At 35.8% G+C, this 23355-nt stretch overlaps 1 protein-coding gene across 1 annotated transcript in view; it reads right to left on the bottom strand.

Moving 5' to 3' along the window:
• Positions 1-474: 474 nt before the first annotated feature.
• LOC143236575 (diacylglycerol kinase beta-like) overlaps positions 475-23355 on the bottom strand; it is a 32120-nt gene continuing 9239 nt past the window's right edge. Inside the window, exons 7-14 of the mRNA XM_076474874.1 lie at positions 22208-22215; positions 20681-20745; positions 17833-17923; positions 16265-16469; positions 10590-10710; positions 9426-9486; positions 7949-8078; positions 475-2438 (exon numbers count right to left, since the gene is read on the bottom strand). Of these exons, the coding sequence (XP_076330989.1) occupies positions 7980-8078; positions 9426-9486; positions 10590-10710; positions 16265-16469; positions 17833-17923; positions 20681-20745; positions 22208-22215 (650 nt within the window). The 3' untranslated portion in view covers positions 475-2438; positions 7949-7979. The remainder of the gene's footprint in view (positions 2439-7948; positions 8079-9425; positions 9487-10589; positions 10711-16264; positions 16470-17832; positions 17924-20680; positions 20746-22207; positions 22216-23355) is intronic.

The raw sequence follows: 23355 nt of genomic DNA, 5'->3' as shown, positions 1-23355 counted from the left end.
GAGGTGGGTTGGAATGAAATACGTCACTACTTTAAAACATAACTATGTCCACCTACCGTCAAAATAAAACAGTAAAGGAATACAGTGTTAGAAGGAAAACATTTATTAAAATTATAATAACCAGTTGTGTGTCATAATAAGAATGAAGTTTCCGAGTACTAGCACTATAAAACAATCGTTAAGTTAGTAAAATTGTTCTCTTCTGTGTATTCTTGAAAAGCTGAGTTATAAAAACAAGTTAGGATTAAAATACCCATTGAATGTACAACATTAATTTCTTTATTTTGAGATTTCATACGATGTTATTAATAAATAAATATTAGATCATTTGTAAAGTTCTAAAAGTAGCGTTACATTAAATAAATAATAAATCACAAAAATATTTGAAAAACCTTGTATAGCAGTGGACAGAATATTTTAAGATAAACTATGAAATAAAAAGCCCGTGCTGAAGAAAGAACTGAGACCAAGAAGTCTTTGCCAACGTGATTTTTTTATTTTTTTCTTTGCAAACAAAACGAGCGAGAAACCACAAAACATGAACAATAAGGAAACTAAATATAGACATTCATATGGTTGATATGTGATACTAGAAAACTGAACCCAAGTCTAATGTACAGTCTAACACAACGTTGAACTGAGTGTCAGATATATTGATAAACATTCATCGTGGATTAGGCTTAACTGCTTTTATATGAAACAGTTTATAGTAAGTACTTTAGAACCTGAGACCGTTTTTAAAATTAGTCCTCATAAATTGGTCTATGACCCACATTCGATTTGAGGATTTGATGAAATCGTTGTAGAGTGTTACCATTTGTAAAATGATTCTCGCATACTTATAAACGGAGTTCTGATAGTACAAAGATCCCTATATAAAGAAAACAAATGAACAATGCACACTGAAAAACATGCTATCTACAGTATTCTGTATACATATATTCAGGCAGAGCCACTGAATATTACACACTCAGGAACCTGTAAGTAAAATTAGAACACATTTTCGCCTTTTAACAAGATTTTCCACTGTGTATGCTCAGACAATTATTCAGCCAGTTTCTAATCAAGTATTATCCTGTATCTGAACAGTTATCCAACCAATTTCTGAACAGTTATTAGCTAGTTTCTGAACAATTGCCTAGCCAATTTCTGAATCATTATTCAGCCAGTTTCTAATTAAGTATTATCCTGTATCTGAACAGTTATCCAGCCAATTTCTGAACAGTTATTAGCTAGCTTCTGAACAATTGCCTAGCCAATTTCTGAACCATTATTTCGCCAGTTTCTGAACAATTATTAGCCATTTTCGAACCAGTTATCAGAACTTAACTAAAGGAAGGTCCCACTAATTACGGGTAAACAAATAACAAAATTGATCTATGTTTAGTTGCCTTGATTGTTTGAACACATCTGACATTAAATATTCATTTAGAAAATTACTACAGGATTAAAGAAAAAGATCTTAAGGGTTTTATTTTTATAAATACAAATAAGTGGCTTTAAGGATTTACTAGGTTCAAATACAACATACAGTGTAAAACATTACACAAAAGAAATGTTGTCCTGTCTGAATACTTGTTGTAGACACCGTACAACGTCGCAGTTTTAAAACAGTTCTGATTTCTGCATAACACACTAATGGTTGGTCAAAGAAACAGCTAAACGTGTCAGATACATCAGCACTGGTTCCATAAGCTTGCCCATAACCTGTAAATCCTCGAGCGGATTAAACTGATTACTTATTCCCAGTTGCATTATTTTGTTTGTTTGTTCACAACGGGGAATCAAATCTCGGATTTTAGCGTTGTAACTTCGTAAAGTGCGTTTCTGCGGAGCAATCCGTTTATTAACAAAAACAGCATAAAACAAGGGGTACAAACCCCCTAATACACACACATATACATGTATATATATATATATATATTGTTTTAAATTTTTAATGTATATCTTTATTTTCTGACATAAAATGACTATAACAGTACTGAAAGGTCATAGTAGCACTTGAAGGTCATGCTTTCAAAATGACCTCTAGTACAATAACACGTCAGACGACCAACAGAAACGAACACTAAATACAGTTTAAAAAACTTAAATACATATAACTAAACATTTATAGACAAACTTTGTTAGCAGATGGTCTATTACAAATATTCGTAAACGTCCCAGGGACTGTACAAAAATCTTTGGAAGTCTATAATGTAAACGGTCTAGTTCGTTCTACCGGCAAAAGAGAATTAAAGTACTGAATACGAAGGCCATCGGTATTATCAACATTATGCAAAATACGGTTACGGACTAGAATAGAGTTAGAGAGGGGAAGTTATCCTCTTATAAGTTAGTTTTCCGCCAGATGGAGCTACGACCTTCCTCAGATGACGGATGAGTTAAATATAGATGAATTTAATAATAGAATAAACACTACGTGTACATCATGATACCTGAAAACAAAGAAAACAAAATATTATGTTGGTTTTTTTTTAATCCGTAGAATAAAAGTGATTCAATTAGAAAACTAGAAACCTTCACATTCTATGGTTAAAACAACAACTAAAGTCTCTTCACGCTATTTATCCGGATTAACCACGACTTGCAAACAGGTAACATTTAACCCATACAAAACTTAAACTATATAAAACATATAAATTAAAAATAAGAAAAACACACAGTGAGCACATAGGATTATACCTTAGTTCGTATGACGCTTTTACTGCTACGCATACGTAGATGCCCTCTAATAGAATACTGCTGTGGGTATATAGATGTCCCCTTATAGAACTTTACCATGGACACATAGATGTCCCCCAATATAATACTGCTATGAACATATCGATGTCCCTGATATGGACACATAGATGTCCCCCAATATAATACTGACACAGACACATAGATGTCACCCTATAGAACACTGACACAGACATATAGATGTCACCCTATAGAACACTGACACAGACATATAGATGTCACCCTATAGAACACTGACACAGACACATAGATGTCACCCTATGGAACACTGACACAGACACATAGATGTCACCCTGTAGAACACTGACACAGACACATAGATGTCACCCTATAGAACACTGACACAGACACATAGATGTCACCCTATAGAACACTGACACAGACACACAGATGTCACCCTATAGAACACTGACACAGACACACAGATGTCACCCTATAGAACACTGACACAGACATATAGATGTCACCCTATAGAACACTGACACAGACACATAGATGTCACCCTATAGAACACTGACACAGACACATAGATGTCACCCTATGGAACACTGACACAGACATATAGATGTCACCCTATAGAACACTGACACAGACATATAGATGTCACCCTATAGAACACTGACACAGACACATAGATGTCACCCTATAGAACACTGACACAGACACATAGATGTCACCCTATAGAACACTGACACAGACACATAGATGTCACCCTATAGAACACTGACACAGACACATAGATGTCACCCTATAGAACACTGACACAGACACATAGATGTCACCCTATAGAACACTGACACAGACACATAGATGTCACCCTATAGAACACTGACACAGACACATAGATGTCACCCTATAGAACACTGACACAGACACATAGATGTCACCCTATAGAACACTGACACAGACAAATAGATGTCACCCTATAGAACACTGACACAGACATATAGATGTCACCCTACAGAACACTGACACAGACATATAGATGTCACCCTATAGAACACTGACACAGACACATAGATGTCACCCTATAGAACACTGACACAGACATATAGATGTCACCCTATAGAACACTGACACAGACACATAGATGTCACCCTATAGAACACTGACACAGACACATAGATGTCACCCTATAGAACACTGACACAGACACATAGATGTCACCCTATAGAACACTGACACAGACATATAGATGTCACCCTATAGAACACTGACACAGACATATAGATGTCACCCTATAGAACACTGACACAGACATATAGATGTCACCCTATAGAACACTGACACAGATACATAGATGTCACCCTATAGAACACTGACACAGACACATAGATGTCACCCTATAGAACACTGACACAGACACATAGATGTCACCCTATAGAACACTGACACAGACATATAGATGTCACCCTATAGAACACTGACACAGACATATAGATGTCACCCTATAGAACACTGACACAGACACATAGATGTCACCCTATAGAACACTGACACAGACATATAGATGTCACCCTATAGAACACTGACACAGACATATAGATGTCACCCTATAGAACACTGACACAGACATATAGATGTCCCCCTATAGAACCTTACAATGGAGACATTTTTTTCCAACAGAATTTTGCCACGGACACACAAATGTTTTCCTATAGAATATTAGTATGGAGATATAAACTTTCCCGGATAGAGAACTGCCGGGTTAGTTTGATATTTAAAACCACCATGAAGAAACTGTTTCCCAGTTACAAGTTTCACTGAAATAACGGGATATTAAAATGTGTCTCACTGTTTGTTTGTTTTTTAAACTGTGTATCTGAAAACAAACACTACACTGGGAGAGTTTTTTATCTATACGTGTGGTAGTGGAGAAATAGAGACCTGAGTGACTTCTTTAACAATTAATGCTTGTGTTGTTTTTTAAGTTTATATTTACAGTTGTTTAGGAAGTTTTTTTTCTTTTATAAGTGTGTATTTACTTTTACTTTGCCACTTTGTAAATGTGTATTCATTGTACTTGGAAAGATTATGTGTGTATTTACCTTGGCAGTTTTTAAGTGTGTAATTATCGAGCTTATAAACTTTTAAATGTGAGTTCACTTTTATCTGGGTAGTATTTTTCAGTTAATTTACTGTTGCTTTCTGAGAGGTGAAACCATGGTAACTCAACCACGTGAAAAGTTACACGTGTTTTACTTGGTCTTAAAAACGTTGGCATTCCCGCTTTTATATAAAGATATTATTGTTAAAAAACACATTTATTGTTGTAAACAATATTTAATTATACTTGGGCCACCATATTTACTTCACTCATGTTTTGTTTTGTTTTTTAATTTCGCGCAAAGTTTCGCGAGGGCTATCTGCGCTAGCCGACTCTAGTTAAGCAGTGTAAGACCACAGGAAAAGACGCTAGCCATCGACACCCACCGCCAACTTTTTACCAACGAATAGTGGAACTGACTGTCACATAACAACGCCCCCATGGCTGAAAGGATGAGCATGTTTGGTGTGACGGGTATTTGAGCCCGCGACCCTCGGATTACGAGCCGAATGCCTTAACCACCTGGCCATGCCAGGCCCGCCTTCACTTATGGAAAAATTCCACAGGTTTAAGAGCTATTTTCCCAGACAAAACACTGGCAATACAGGCGATATTTATCCGAGTGCAGAGATGCCAACTATTTCAAATGACTAAGTATAATGATTGTAGACAGAGCCCTTTATCATTTGCAGCTACTGGGCCTGACCAATGTCTATAAGTTGTTTATTATTATAACTATTATTATTTATTACTGCTATATATTGCTCATTTATGACTGTGTTTTGTGTATTTAATAGATCAATTTGAAAAAAAATTATTTTCAAATAATGTCTTTTATTTGGCCTGGCATGGCCAAGCGCGTAAGGTGTGCGACTCGTAATCCGAGGGTCGCGGGTTCGCGCCCGCGTCGTGCCAAACATCCTCGCCCTCCCAGCCGTGGGAGCGTTATAATGTGACGGTCAATCCTACTATTCGTTGGTAAAAGAGTAGCCCAAGAGTTGGCGGTGGGTGGTGATGACTAGCTGCCTTCCCTCTTGTCTTACACTACTAAATTAGGGACGGCTCGGTGCAGTAGGCTAACAACCTACTCACTTAAATACCTGTTGAAGAATCCGCAAGCGATTGCGGCCCTATGTTCCTAGATGGAATCTAATGGTGATAACTAACTAACTAACTATGTCTTTTATTTAGTTCAGAGTAACAAACATACTTGTAAAACAACATTGAATATGCACAAACAGTAAGCAGAAACCCAGAAAATTGACAGTCATTCCTATTTCCATTTTAATTATTTCCATCCCTCTGAGCACAAACACGCCATTCCTGAGAAACAAATTCCTATGTCTCAGACGTCTGTGATCCAATAACACTGACTTCAGATGTAAAACAAATTACATCAGAACTATCCGGACAACACCGTTGAGAAAGCTGAACTTACCAGGTTCACTTTATCACAAGCTGACTGGTCTTCACTCTGTGGACATACCACACAGTGACATTTACTTCTCACACAGCATCATTTAACTAGACAGCTGTCCAACACAACTTACTAACAAAACAGCATGCGATATTTTCACCACCCAAACTTAAACCTGTTTCACACGTGGAAAAAATATGAAGGACTGTCTAGTAGGTTCCAAATACAGACTGGTTGGTATCTGCTTGCACAAACTAACAGTCCTTGTGGACAAGCTATTTGTCTTACATCACCAACTTACCAATATTCCATCTTACATCACCAACTTACCAATATTCCAATCGTAAACTGGTGAAACTACACACAGACAAGGTGACAAATTCCGTGAACATCTCCGATTTGTAGTAACGACACCCTCGAACATCCAGTTCCCCAAACCCTCAACTCCCCAGATCACAACGGAACTGACGACCCGACTGAACTCGTTTTATTACATGCCCCATAACGAGATCATAAACTTATCTTTAAATTTAATTATCCGCACAACACTAAATTAGTGAGCGATTTAAAAAGAAATGTTCCTTTCTAAATCTTTGTCAACTTGTCTAAACGTATTTCACCGATCCTTGTTACTATTAAATTATTATTTTGTCACTTTTCAAGTTTATTTTTATTACTTTTCTATAACATTTTGATTTACAAAATCCTATTTCTATCACCGTAATACTTAATTTACGTTTTTATTATTTAGAAAGGCCCGGCATGGCCAAGCGTGTTAAAACGTTCGACTCGTAATCCAAGGGTCGTGGGCTCGAATCCCGTTCGCACCAAACATGCTCGCCCTTTCAGCCGTGGGGGCGTTATAATGTGACGGTCAATCCCACTATTCGATGGTAAAAGAGTAGCCCAAGAGTTGGCGGTGGGTGGTGATGACTAGCTGCCTTCCCTCTAGTCTTACACTGCTAAATTAGGGACGGCTAGCACAGATAGCCCTCGAGTAGCTATGTGCGAAATTTCAAAAACAAACAAACAAACAAACTTGTGCGAAATTCAAAACAAACAAAATAATTATTTATAAAAAACTACTTCGACAGTGTTTATTGTAACAACACTTTTGTTAACGTGCTCCACGCAGTACCTATGTAATTTTGAATCAATATGTTCTAACCCTTCAACGATTCTAAACCTTTTTATCACTATATCATGGTTTAAACTACCTGACGAAAGACTTCGCCCCGAAACGTTGAAAACTGATATCAAGTTGTTTTTTTGTCACAGACGTGTATTTTGTTTTCCTTATCTCCACGTCTTGCAGTCTTTCCTACTGTGTTTACTTCACTTAGGGGTAACCTAAACGCGTTAGTCTTTGTAAACATAAATCGACCAAATAGTATGGACCGGGCGAAAACGTGTTCTATATATTGTATCTGTTCTATACGTTGTTTTTTTTTTTGACGTCAGAAATAAAGATCGTTATTCTAATATTTTTAGAAAGTACAGATGGTTAATTATTTATTTAACTACAATAAATTATTATTCTACTCGCATAAATGTCGTTAACGCATTTTCTGTTACAACATAGAATATTCAAATCACGTTACAACGAGAGGCAATATTGATCACGTGCCTGTAAGTGAAATTCGGCCTAATCGTAACATTCCTGGTTCAATGTTGAATTTATATAACTGTATTTATAACACTACTTTAATAAATTATCTGTGTCTGCATATACATTTACTTACCAAAAAAACAAGTTTAGAATATCTCTCTGAACTACGACCGATGAAAAAAAGAACGAAACGGAAATCGTGGTTTGTTCGCTGGTGGTGGCGCCATCAACATGGGCATTTGATTCTCATGACTTATGTTGATCTAAGTGGACAAAAACAATGTGGCGGTGAATTACAAAGTGTGTGAAGACATTAGATCTAATACTAACAACAGTAACACTAGACTGTGTAACATAACGTCCATACTAACAACAGTAACACAGTAGTGTTGAACATACCGTCCATACTAACAACAGTAACACAGTAGTGTTGAACATACCGTCCATACTAACAACAGTAACACAGTGGTGTTGAACATACCGTCCATACTAACAACAGTTACACAATAGTGTTGAACATACCGTCCATATTAACAACAGTTACACAGTAGTGTTGAACATACCGTCTATGTTAACAACAGTTACACAGTAGTGTTGAACATACCGTCCATACTAACAACAGTAACACATTGGTGTTAAACGTATCGTCTATATTAACAACACTTACACAGTGGTGTTAAACGTACCGTCTATATTAACAACAGTAACACATTGGTGTTAAACGTACCGTCTATACTAACAACAGTAACACATTGGTGTTAAACGTACCGTCTATACTAACAACAGTTACATATTGGTTTTAAACATATCGTATATACTAACAACAGTTACACAGTGGTGTTAAACGTATCGTCTATACTAACAACAGATGTTATAGGACAAAATTGTCACTTTTTTGTACTAACATATCAGTTAAGAACTTGAAGCCTAACAAAGAAAGTAGAATCAAAACGTGATACCTTTGATGAGAGATGTTTACGGAATAGAGCAATAATTTACTGGTGTTGAAAAGGTGGATAATTAATTTTGAAACAACTATTAAGATGATTATGTTCGCTGACTAAAGGGAATGATGATACAATTTGTAAATGAAGTCGAAGTGAAAACATGAAATGAAGACGACAGAGAAAAAGTTTTGACGATGTGACGAAAAAGAAAAGACTTAAAACATAAGCTTTAGTTAGTCTATTGATGAGTTGAGAAACAGTGGGTTAGGACTAACTAATATGTGTTAGGACTAACTGATGTAGGTTAGAACTAACTAATATGGGTTAGGACTAACTAATGTAGGTTAGGACTAACTGATATGGGTTAGGACTAACTAATGTGGAATAATGTATTGATTAGAATATCAAGTCTGGCCACAAAAGAAAGGTAAAGGACATGCTGGACGTTTCCTTAATAAACTATAACGTGTTTTCAAAGATGACGACACTTCCGTTAAATTGATGGCAGGTATGGAGACATGAGGTATCCAAATGGTAAGTCTGCTCTTAAAATATATTTAAATCAACTGTTATTTTACTGTTACCTTGTGGTATGATATGCTTCAGAGTTAGGTTCGTGCACGTTTTAACCACAAGAAAACTAATGATGAACATATCACGTACCGAACATGCTGTTTGGACCCATGGCTCTCCATCAATCTGCATTGGAAACCTCTTCTTCGTCCTTCATAATAAGTAAAATTAACTACATTTTTATACTATAATAAATGTTAAGTATTTGTTAATGGGTTTAACGGTCAAAAATATTTGGAATTAAAATAGAATTATTTAAAATTAACAGCAGTTAAATTCTTTCTTTAGTTTCAACAGCTACTAAACTCCGTTTTAAGATTAACAGTTGCTAAACTCTAAAAACTAGAAGTTTTAACAGCTACTAAGCTCAGCCTTAAGATTAATAGCTGCTTAATTCTTTCTCTAGTTTTAACAGCTGCTAAGCTCTGCCTTAAGATTAATAGCTGTTAAATTATTTCTCTAGCTGGAACAGCTGCTAAACTCTGCCTTAAGATTAATGGCTGCTTAAATCTTTTTCTAGCTTTAACAGCTGCTAAGCTCTGCCTTAAGATTAATAGCTGTTAAACTCTTTAAGTTTTAACAGCTGGTAAATTCTTTCTCTAGTTTTAACAGCTGCTAAACTCTGCCATAAGATTAATAGCTGCTTAACTCTTTCTCTAGTTGTAACAGCTGCTAAGCTCTGCCTTAAGATTAACAGCTGCTAAACTCTTTTCTAGTTTTAACAGCTGCTAAGTTCTGCCTTAAGATTAATAGCTGTTAAATTATTTCTCTAGCTCGAACAGCTGCTAAGCTCTGCCTTAAGATTAATAGCTGTTAACTTATTTCTCTAGCTGGAACAGCTGCTAAATTCTGCCTTAAGATTAATGGCTGCTTAAATCTTTTTCTAGCTTTAACAGCTGCTAAGCTCTGCCTTAAGATTAATAGCTGTTAAACTCTTTAAGTTTTAACAGCTGGTAAATTCTTTCTCTAGTTTTAACAGCTGCTAGACTCTGCCATAAGATTAATAGCTGCTTAACTCTTTCTCTAGTTGTAACAGCTGCTAAGCTCTGCCTTAAGATTAACAGCTGCTAAACTCTTTTCTAGTTTTAACAGCTGCTAAGTTCTGCCTTAAGATTAATAGCTGTTAAATTATTTCTCTAGCTGGAACAGCTGCTAAACTCTGCCTTAAGATTAACAGCTGTTAAACTCTTTCTCTAGTTTTAACAGATGTTAAACTCTTTCTTGAGGTTTAACAGCTGTTAAACTCTGTCTTACTTTATGACAACAGATGAACATTGCGCCAAACGCCGTCCGGAGCCCCGAAGTCCAGCTTTCACTTGACCCACGTGCATGCAGTTCTCAAGACCAATAACTTCAAACTTAGTATCTCCAATATCTGCCAAAAACAACAACACGTGAAAAAAAACAAAAAACATTTAGAAACCATTGACGATAAAACAACAAATTTTATATATTTCCCTGTCCAATTATTTTTCGATACAATACTTATATATTATATAGTGTTATATTATATGCATACTTATTACTAAAAAAAACAAAACACCTTTGAATAATTAAATAAAATACATAATAAATTATTAACGAACAGATGGCGCTAGAATATCAACTTGAACGTAGATTATTCGTTAACAGAGTTGGAGGAAAGTGGAGTGGGCCGCCTGATTCAGGATTCTTTGCACGTGAATTATATTGAGTTTTAGCTTTGTCATGTTAAAGAAAATACTGATATGGTTATAGCACAGCTGCGTGTGATCTTTAATGTTTTCTACACATTTCACATTGTTTTGATGACGTATTAGCAGTGTTTGACTCGAAATAGTCGAATGCCTCCAGATCCCCCCACCCATAGCTTCACGCTATATATTTTGGTATCACAAGTTAAAACCCACTTTATCAAACATTCCAGGTATGGGGCTCATTCTCCTAGTTGTTTGCAAATATCAACAGAATAAAGCCCATATGATAAGTACACAGATTTCGATACTTCTGAACAGAAGCCATCCCATTTAGATTTTAAAGCCTGCAAAGTTATTTTAATTGTTAAAAGGTTGTTTGTTTTTTTTAATATGCTCGAGCAAACTGTTTTATTGTCACGTGCAAGTGGCACGCGAATTGTTCTCATTTCAGTCAATCTTTTGTGATAAGCGTATGGCTAATTCTTCACCCTTCTATATTTATGTATCTTGGCGTTTAAGGGTATTCGTTAGGATTCAACTAGACTGAAGACACTAATGTGAATGACATCTCATTAGTACTAGTGAGTGAATATATCATTTAGGCCTAAAAATAGATAAACCGCAACAGAGAAAAACCTAACACCTCGAACATTTTTACTACGAATTATCCTTTTCTAGATAACTATGGTTTGGTTTGGTTAAGTTAAGTATAAAGCAACACAGTGGACTATCTATGCTTTGTCCAACATGGGTATCAAAACCCGAATTCTAATGTTGTAAGTCTGCAGACATACTGCTATGCCACTAAGGTAGGAGGGGGGTAAATGACTAGGTTTATCGGGTTATTTGTATCGTGATAAATGAGAGACTCTCAGATAGGGCATATCCTATTTCGTTACTCTGTATACCAAGTATGTAAAACGAGAGATTTTTAAAATTTACCAATAGCATTTTGTGTTGAGCAGCACGTGGGAATGATAACATTCCTATTGGTCTAAAGACTGTTAGTCATTGATACTGGGTGTCTACCAGCAGATACCAACAAATTAATTTATTATATGTTTGCTGCTAAGAGCACAATCACGCAATAGGCTACCTGTTCCGTGCCCGTCACGAGTTTTAGCACAATCACGCAATGGGCTATCTGTTCCGTACTCGTCACGGGTTTTAACACAATTACGCAATGGGCTATCTATTCCGTGCCCCTCACGGGTTTTTAAACCCAACTTTAGCGAGTTCGATCTTTAAGGAAAGTTAAAAATCTTCACTAAGGTACAGTTTAGCAGAGTACCACTCATGTACCACAGCGTCTAGCATTACTACAAAAACATTAACAATGTCCAATGCATGGATCAGAGACCAACGGAAACAGTTAATGAAGAAGGAACCACTAATCAAACACTTCTGTTTTTTTTCACTACTATTTTATAATCCTCATAGTTTTTTTTTTTTAATTTTGCGGTGAAATATACAGAATTATCGCAATCAAATAATTCTTGAAGCTTGATCAATCTAGTTTAAATGTTTGGTACAAACAACAACAAAACTAAACAATTTGTTTAACGAATACAAACGTTACATACAAGTAGCGAACAGGTCGTCCCATAACAAATAATTATAAATCACTCTCTAGACTAAGATAAATCATTTTTAAAGGAGTCACTGTAAGCTGAAATACCTAATAACTCCTGTTGATATAACCACACACAGAAACAAACACTTGTATTACTTAAGCTGATTACTTGGGATGGTTAACTTACCAGATTTACAGTGTGGTTTAGATCATTTGATCTATTGAGCCAGTGCTTGGCAGATTATGTTTAAGTATTCAAAACGCGAGGTGACGCATGCAGGTTTTTACAATACAAATTATTGTTATGATTTAATTGGGAATACATTTTATAAATACTATTATTGAATAAAAAAATCTTGGAGCTGTAATTGAAAAATCGCACGTGTCACTAAACAGTGTATTGTAGTTAGCACTAGGGATAATACGATTTTGTGTAGCGTCTATAGAAATGTTGAATACACTACAAGAATATTATTGTTTTACTGTACAGACCACTTAAGGCCTCATTTAGAATACTGTGTACAGTTCTGGGGTTCCTTCCTCAAACAGGACATTGAATTGTTGGAGAATAACCACTAACATGTTATCTTGAATGTTGGGATTGTTCTATGAGGAGAGACCCAAACCTTTAAATTTGTTTTCTCTGGAGAGAAGAAGGGTCAGAGGGAATTTGAGTGAAATGTTTAAGACTATTAAGGTATTGATAATATAGATACATCAAACGTTTTGTGTTTAACAGTGAAAACAATAAGACAAGGGGTCACAAGTTCAAATTTTGGCAGCGTAGGTACCATCTACAGTTTAAACAGTTGCTTTTCAAACAGGGTGATTAGCTTTTGGAATGAGCTGTATTCAATGATGATGGAGGCAGAAAACTTAACTGGGTTCAAGAACAAATTAGATGAATACATAAGTAATAAGGGATGATTAATAAGGGACATCCTAAATGATTAATAAGGGACATCCTAGATGACTAATAAGGGACATCCTAGATGATTAATAAGGAATATCCTAGATTGATTAATAAGGGACATCCTAGATGATTAATAAGGGACATACTAGATGATTAATAAGGGACATCCTAGATTGGCTAATAAGATCCTTTTTGTCCCTTTAAAATGATATGAATTCATTAATTTGTAAAAACTTGTTGGTGAAAATACAGAAGAGTATGTACGCCACACTGGAGTTGCTGTCTAAAACTGACAAGGCCTTTCGTACAATATTAGGGTTCTTATCTTCATGTCATTTCATTTAATTACAAAGAGCAGGCAACCAATCAAAGGGTTAGGCTCTCTCTTCAGCCAAATGGTATGATGAAACTGATGACTGATAGTGTAGATTGTATGTGAAAATTTATCAACACATGAAAACTCACGTTTGGATAACGTTATGGGAAAAGGTAGAAGGGAAACAGTCTTTAAGGTATCTGGATAAATATAACGAGTTATGTTTGGTTTTGGGATTGTTCTAATCAACTGAAAGTGTCGCCTAAGTTTAGGAAGTAATCAGTTGACAGCAAGAAAGATGGACGTTCTGTATGAGGCTAGTGGTAGAGACACTGTTTGTATCAGCAACAACACTCACAATATAAACTGGATTAATTGGTGAGGTGCAACAGCAAGAATGATGGACATTTCGCCTGAGAGTAGTGGAAGAGACAGTTAGTTGTATTAACAACAATTCTTATGGTGTAAGCTGGATTAATCAGTGAGGTGTAATTTTTATCAATTCTGTTTATGTCACTAGGAATCAGAGTTAATGTAAGAATTTTTAGTATTATATATTATTTACTTATTTTAGTACACTGTATTAATAATTGCATTTTTATTCAAGTAAACTGCTCATTAATAGACGAACCAGCAAGCTACACTCTTCAGGATTATAACAAAATCACACAAACATCTGTGTCTCAAGTTAATCTTCAAGACTAGTAACCCTGATATCACAGCACACATTATTATGTGTCTCAAGCTAATCTCCAGGACTATTAACCCTGATATCAGAGCACACATTATTATGTGTCTCAAGCTAATCTTCAGGACTAGTAACCCTGATATCACAGCACACATTATTATGTGTCTCAAGCTAATCTTCAGGACTAGTAACACTGATATCACAGCACACATTATTATGTGTCTCAAGCTAATCTTCAGGACTAGTAACCCTGATATCACAGCACACATTATTATGTGTCTCAAGCTAATCTTCAGGTCTAGTAACCCTGATATCACAGCACACATTATTATGTGTCTCAAGCTAATCTTCAGGACTAGTAACCCTGATGTCACAGCAAACATTATTACTTGTCTCAAGCTAATCTTCAGGACTAGTAACCCTAACATAATGACACACATTATCACGTGTTTTAAGGAAATCTTCAGGACTAATAATACTCATAATACAACACACACACAAGTATTGTCCCAAGCTAATCTTCAGGACTAACACAAGCGTACAAGACCACAACAGTAGCAGGAACACCATTCAAACGTACACATGTTCTAAATATGTTAAATCTATTCTTAAATCCACATTGGTTACGTTACCTCATTTTAAGCTAAGTGATTTTTCTACTAATGTGTATTGAATACAATATTCTTGTTTGCAATATATATATACACACACACTGATGTACGGCCCGGCATGGTTGAGCGTGTTAAGGCGTGCGAGTCGTAATCTGAGGGTTGCGGGTTCGAATCCCAGTGGCGCCAAACATGCTCGCCCTTTCAGCCGTGGGGGGCGTTATAATGTGACAGTCAATCCCACTATTCGTTGGTAAAAGAGTAGCTCAAGACTTGGCGGTTGTTGGTGATGACTAACTGCCTTCCCTCTAGTCTTACACTGCTAAATTAGGGACGGCTAGCACAGATAGCCCTCGAATAGCTTTGTGCGAAATTCAAAAACAAACAAACACACACGTATTTTCCATAAACACTAATATTGATCTAATACAATAGAAGCACGTGTTGATTGTCACAGATTCGGGTTTCTTTAAATAATAAAATTTCCAAACTAATGATTAACATACAAACATTTTAGATGAAATGTTAGTAACATATTTTTACACTATTTTCAAATATCTGACCACACAAAAACACTAAGTAAAGAAAAAGAGAAGAAATGTTTCTATAATCTATAACTGGTATACAGTATTTTCAAAATGTTATTTCGTTCTTAGATCATTGAAGAAGAAATCAAAGTCATGAAAAATATCACTTCACAGCTTGTTGTAGAAAACAGATAAGTTTACAAACAACTCTTACATTCTCTTAAAGGTATACAAGTTTTTTTTATATAAAGACTTTTCCAATTTATGCAGTGATAAATGTTGGGAACGCCACTATTTCATTAAACTTGTAACGTTAACGTATTAATCAATGGCATCTAACTTTTCGTAACAGTTACATGTTAGAGATTTAAAAATGGTTTAATTGTTACTCACTCTGCAAGTCAGTTTCAAAACGAACGTTTTTTTTCCAAAATAATATATAGCACGAGACGACTAAACGCGCTTGACCTGACAAGAAAAGTCAACAAAACTACATCAAGTTCCACATTGTACTGGACATTAAGATAAACAAACGTTTTCATTTGTTAAAAAAATTAGTTGTTGTCGTGGAAGTATGAAAATTACGCGTCAACTACTTATTTTTAACGTGTTAAATGGAGGACTTTACCTTGGACCGCAGCGCTCAAGTCAATTGGCTGTCTGCTGTTAACTAGTCCGCCCTTATCTTTCGTTTTCTTCCTACATTTCGACTTTTTCCTGCAGCTGGGATTGTCCCCCCAGAGATTGGACCCTCCATATATACTGGGAATATTGAGGACGGCGATCCCTTGAAGCGACGGACCGTTAGCCAAGTCAAGAGGTTGACCATCACACTGGAAATAATATTGTGTGCCAGTTCAGGTGGTTTAATTCAAAAAGTTTTCATACGTAAATATTGTAAGGTAAGCGAGAAACAAAGTTGAGTAATGTATCAGTATGACCTGCCTAACAATTTCTATATAATTAGTACGGTTAATATATGTAAAAACGGCTCGTTTGGTGTGAGAAAATATTTTACGTAGAGGAGTGAACCACGTTTCGACCTTCTTCGGTCATCGTCAGGTTCACAAAGAAAGAAAGAGGCATCTGACCATATGTTTTAAAGGGGTTGTGTAACTGAGTGTCGGAATGTAGAGGGCGTGCTTAGACAACCCCTTTCAAACATGTGGTTACCTTCCGGTCAGTTACCTCTTTCTTTCTTTGTGAACCTGACGATGACCGAAGTAGGTCGAAACGTTGTTCGCTCCTTTACGTAAAATATTTTCTCAACCCAAAAACGAGCCGTTTTTACATATGTTTTTTTTCTACAAGTGGGTTTTCTCGACATCACTGATTAGTACGGTTAATAGATTGTTTCTACAAGAATTGAGGTTTATGATGAAAGATGGCAGGAACAACAAACATTTGGCACGTGCATGTACAGTAACAAACATTCAATTCTTGGACGTTTCGGAATATATATATTCCATCTTCAGCAAGCTATATTGAAGAGGGTAGCTTAATAGATACAAACATTTATAGAGGTTTGAACATTCTATAAGAGTAATTAAAATGCAGAATAAAATGATGAAATAAAAGACGAACAAACAAAGTATAGGATAATGTAACAATATTGTACAGGTATTTAGAACACTCTTAATTGTTGTGAAATAGTGTTATCTAAATTTGAGAGTTCATTTAAAACAGATAAACTGTCTTTTAGTATTGGATGATCCAGATGGCATGACTTTTATAAATTCGTAATAAAGACGGGTGATTGGTGTTTTCATTATGTGAGTGAACTGTGGAGTCTGGTGGATTTGATAATGTTTACCAGTTTTGAACCATACACCACATGTGTGCAGGCTCACAGGTGTATAGTTTTTGTCAATGTAAGTCGCCTTAGTGCAGTTAAAACTAATATAATGTATAGATCCATTCCATTTGGCCTGCATGTTAACCACTTTCTGAAGATAGACTAGCTTGTTTACGTAAAATGAATTATTTCTTGTTAAAATATCCCTTTTTTGTTAGAACTTAACACAATGTATCGTATATATAAAGTTTTTGTTTATACTGTTGGTAAAATTAAGAAAACACCAGAAAAAAGAATGATTCTGAAAGAAAACTATAGAGGGCGCTGAACATTAAGGCATGTTATTAAATTGTGACAAATGATATTTTTAAACTAGATAGATCAAACGAAAATATACCAACCATAATTTCAATATCATCGTGTAAGTTCTTGCAAGTAGCAAAGAACGTTTCGGACGTAGCAAACTCAAAGTACCAGATTTTATTCTTCATTCTGTAAAACATAAATAAAATAATAAACAGCAGTAAATATTTGCAGCTAAACAACGTCATAAAATGCGCTCAAGTGAACACAATAGCGGCAGGATACGTAAGACCCAACTCAAAACAATCCGTTACAATAAATGTTTGCACAATTTCATAAAATTCCCAACATACCCGACCAACATAATTTTTATATATTTCAAAATTTCAATCAAAATGTTATGTTTGAAACAAGTGATTTTTTTTTAGTTCAATTTGATTTTTTTAGAAAAATGAAAGCTAATTCAAGAATTCAACTTTTCACACACTATAAACATTACTCTGTTTCTCGATTTATTTTCAGATTTGGCGAAATCAAAGTTTAATTTGCGAAATGTTCTTTTACTCAATTTGGACTTCGATAAATCTTTCCATTGAGCTAAGATTTCAAATCTCCCCCTGCAGTAAGTAAACACGAATAGAAATCGCCTAAAATATTAAAAACGGAACAATAGGCTTACACTGCGTTTTATTACAACCAGATTTTGTTAACATTCCGCGCCGTAAATCAGTTCTCCTTTAGGAAATGAATTAATCAGCAGGTATAGTAGTACAAACGCTGTCGATAATGAAGAGATTAATATGGACTTTAGTTTATCCTAAAATCTCTGGATATTGGCAACTTAATCCCGTTTATGTCCTGAAAGTCGCAGGTTCAAATCCCCGTCACATCAAACATGTTCACCCTTTCAGCCGTGGGGACATTATAATGTAACGATCAATCCCACTATTCGTTGGTAAAAGAGTAGCCCAAGAGTTGGCGGTGGGTGGTGATGACTAGCTGCCTTCCATCTAGTTTTACACTGCTAAATTATGGACGGCTAGCGCAGATAACCCTGGTGTAGCTTTGAGCGAAATTCAAAAACAAGCAATGTCCAAAGGGTTTACAGGTGACTATTTCGTATTTTCTCCACCAGGGATTCTCTTTATAGGAGCAAAACCATCTGTCGATGAAGAAATAACTGCTGACGACAACAGAATATTTCACTCGAATTCAGTTTGTTCCTTTAGATCCTTCCTTTGTTGAGAGCACTTCGCATAATCCAGTCTCAGCCAATCGAAAAGATAAGACCTGCAGTTATTAACACTATAAACAAAGTGCTGTCAGTTATAATAGTTACAGTTCACGTAGTATACATATAAGTTCCATAATATATTATATAGTACGTAATTCTACTGTTATTAATTTCTTATTATAGTCACTAAGCTCTAAGTCACCGAATCATAGAAACACGGTTGTCATAAATATGTTTATCTTCACAGCTACAGCCCTTATTTACAGCCCGAAATGGGTTTGAGTTTCGTTTCTTTGTTTATTGGATTTCTCACAAAGCTATACAAGCGATATCTACGCTACTCGTTTCTAATTTAATAGTGATATGCTAAAAGGAAGGCAGCTAGTCAACATCACCCACCGCCAACAATTGGGTTATTCTTTGACTAACAAAAAGTGGGATTGATCGTATCGCTATATTGCCCCTAAAGGCTTAAAAGTTAAGCACTTTCGGTGCTGGTATTCAAGCCCGTGACCCATAGACTGCGAGCCGAGCTCCCTAACCACCAGTCCATATCATGCCTGTGAGCTTCGTTTCGACAAGCTTTATTAATTTAAACGCGTACAGGCGGTAATGGTTCTCAAACACGCATGTGTTGTTCACTTGTATATCTCTAACTAACGCGTTTTGGGGTTCACAGTATGCGAAGTGGTAAAATTACAAACACAACTGTGACTTGTTAAAATAACAAACTTAATGGCTCGCCAGTCATACTGGATAATTATTAAAGTTAATTAGAGTAAAAACAATAATTAATATTAAATTAAATAACTAGATTCTGTTGTTAACCCTAATTACTTTACATTAAAAACTCATATAAAACTAATAAAACTGCACTTCACTAACTTTATTTATTTCGCACAATAACAGTTGTTGTTCTCGCAACAAGATAATGTAATGGTATCTCAACTATTACTGTGTTAAATTCTTAACGTACCACTACAGAGACGTAATATAAACAACTTTATGTAAGACACTACACATTTTACAAGTTAATGCGATTGAAATTAAAGAAAAATGTAATAACATGTTAACAACATTACATCTGAGATAGGCCCGGCATGGCCAAGCGTCTTAAGTCGTGCGACTCGTAATCTGAGAGTCGCGGGTTCGCATCCCGGTCGCGCCAAACACGCTCGCACTTTCAGCCCTGAGGGCGTTATAATGTGACGGTCAATCCCACTATTCGTTGGTAAAAGAGTAGCCCAAGAGTTGGCGGTGGATGGTGATGACTAGCTGCCTTCCCTCTAGTCTTACACTGCTAAATTAGGGACGGCTAGCACAGATAGCCCCCGAGTAGCTTTGTGCGAAATTCCAAAACAAACAAACATCTGAGATATTCAGTGCCGACGAGACTTTTCGCCTTTTACCAGAATACTCAGGCTGGCTGAAATATGTTATTGTTTTTTTTTTAAACTAAACCTTCCATTAAATGTTTTAAATTGTAACAAAATTACACAACTCTTATCACAAGCAACTGTTTGGTTCACTCTAAATACACAGCACTGGTTTTCACACGCACAGAAACGTGCTCACGAGAAGCTCACACTTCACGAATCAGCATCGAAACAAGTTCCTTAATATTATTGAACTTTCGGCTACGTAAGTATAATAAATTTGACATAATAAACTTTTTCTTTAACATAAATATATTTTGAAAATGATATAGATACCTGCTATTGAATTTCTCTGGATGCTTTTCTCTTTCCAAATGAAACTTTATGGCGATGGACGCATCCTGCCCCAAAAAAATAAACATATGATTTTAATACTTATTAATGGTAAAAGGTGGAAGATCTAATAAACAAAGCAGAAAATATGCAGCATTATGTTTGTAATAAGATAACCACAAACTGTTTTTAACACGTTTGTTATAGACGTCAAAAGCTATTTGTTTCCGTTTAAAATTTAGCGCAAATGCCCTCGTGTAGCTTTGCGCGAAATTAAAACAAACAAATCTTATTAAAATTAACGTCTTTAACCTATATTCGAGACAATACATATATAGGTTTTGATTTAAAATTATACATTTGTAAATAAACAGAGCCAAATATTGTGTGGTATAGCAAAGCCACATTGGGCTATCTGCTGTGTCCACAGAGGGGAATTGAACCACTGATTTTAGCGCTGTAAATTCGTAGACTTGCAGCTGTCCCAGCGGGAGATGAGCCAAATATTTCTAAGGATCTGTTTGCTTTCGAATGTTTTTTTGCAAATCTACGCAAGGGATAAATTCACAAAGTTGCCTTCTAACTTTAAATTGGTAGACTGGAGGGAAGGCCTGCCATCAATTCTTTGTCTATTCTTGTATGACCAAAGATGGGATTTGAAAGTCTTATTTAGGCCTAACAAACAACAAACAAAATGCATTATTGTGTCAACTAGTCGCGAATCATGAATTTACTGATCCACTAATGCACTACAGTAGGATGAACAGTAATAAGATACATTCTTTTACTGACTGGTGTTTGTGTAAATATTAATTATGATAATGTAAATTACAAGCTTCTTATTCAGTGGATAAGCAATACGTTTTCAGGCTTATAGTACTAAATTCCGGGGTTGGATTCCTCGCGGTGGACAGATGGCTCATTGTGTAGCTTTGTGCTTAGAAAAGAAGTGCATCTTTTATAATGTGTAAGTTTGTTTGCTTATGTTAAAGCAAAGTCTCAGTCAGTCATTTGGTGTGTTCATCTAGGGAGGGCCCGCCATGGCCAGGTGGTTATGACGCTCTATAAGCAATCTGAGGGTCACGGGTTCGAATCCCCGTTATACCAAACGTACTCGCCCTTTCAGCCGTAGGGTGTTATAAGGTTATAATCAATCCCACTATTTGTTGGTAAAATTGTAGCCCAAGAGTTGGCGGTGGGTGATTAAGACTATCTTCTTTTTCTCTTGTCTTACACTGCTAATTTAGAAACATGAGCTCTATCTGCGCTAGCCGTCCCTAATTTAGCAGTGTAAGACTAGAAGGAAGGCAGATAGTCATAATCACCCACCGCCAACTCTTGGGCTACTCTTTTACCAAGGAATAATGGGATTAACAGTCACTTTATAACGACCCTATGGCTGAAAGAGTGAGCATGTTTGGTGTGACGAGGATTCGAACCCACGACACCCTCAGATTGTGAGTCGAGCGCCCCTTAATCACCTGGCCCATGACTTAATGATTGTATAGGGTTGATGGGGTCTGAATATACCCCTCCCCCTGAAAAAAAACAACAACTGGTATTGCATATAAAAAAATTCATTACGTATATGGATTGAATAAATTAGTGGAAACATCACTAGTAGTGCTCCTGAAAATTACCTAAAGAGATTTATAAATAACTAATAGTTCTCTCAGGGCTATTTTATAATGTAAAATCTTTACAAATCGTTTGACGTCTCTACTTTAGTTCTTCACTTTAACTGTGTTACAATGTATTGTTAAGCTCGTTTCCTAATTCGTATTAAAAACAAAAGTTCTTTTCTACAATCAGTTTTCTTATGCTTTCTCGTGTCCTCGCTTCCTTTGTCCTCTCATTTTCACTTACGTTTCTTATTTCCGCTTAATCCCATTTTCAAATACGACTAACGCAGTTTCTATCTATCTTAAACGTACTTACTATCAATTTGTTTATCCGTAACGTATTTAACTCAGTTACCCTAAATTCGCAGCTAAGCCTTAATCGCTTTTGCTCAAATGCGTTTTGCTTGTGTATCAGTTTCTCCCATGTAGAGAAATATATATGTAAAAACGGTTTCTCCCTTCTTTCTAACATTATTGAAGGTCTAAAGTTACTTATATTCGAAATACGCATGACATAGCAGGTGACAAAGATCACCCGGACACATTTGATGTTTCCACTTTACTTTCTTATACAACATATTACTATTTTTAAATAGTAACGCATATTTTTATTCACCGAGTCCATTCAGTATGGAGACATTTTCTGAAAGACACCGTGTAAAAGACTGAGATAATTTAAGAAAGCTATGTTTACCAATAGAACTGTGTTTGAAACGCATAAAAGACATAATTTCCGCCACAGTGAAGGTTAAACACATGTGAGATTTTAAGCCTTCTCGTTTTAGTAACGTAGCTCACAGCCCTGATGACGGAAACTGTGTTACCGAAGGTTGTCACCTGAACTACACCTGTATCTAATAAAAATTTTATCTTATAAAAAAACTTGGGTTTTGTTTATGTTTAATACATATAAAATTTGTATTGACTTAAAAAAAATATCTATTACATATAATTTGATTCAAGATACATGCAAGCTAATCACTAGCCAGTACATGACTTGTACTAACAGCTCATTTATAATATCCTATTCATATATTACCAACGTGTGTTTTGGAC

This window comes from Tachypleus tridentatus, chromosome 13, assembly GCF_004210375.1.
Source record: "Tachypleus tridentatus isolate NWPU-2018 chromosome 13, ASM421037v1, whole genome shotgun sequence".
NCBI classification, from domain to species: domain Eukaryota; kingdom Metazoa; phylum Arthropoda; class Merostomata; order Xiphosura; family Limulidae; genus Tachypleus; species Tachypleus tridentatus.
This window is presented reverse-complemented; position numbering and strand designations above follow the sequence as displayed.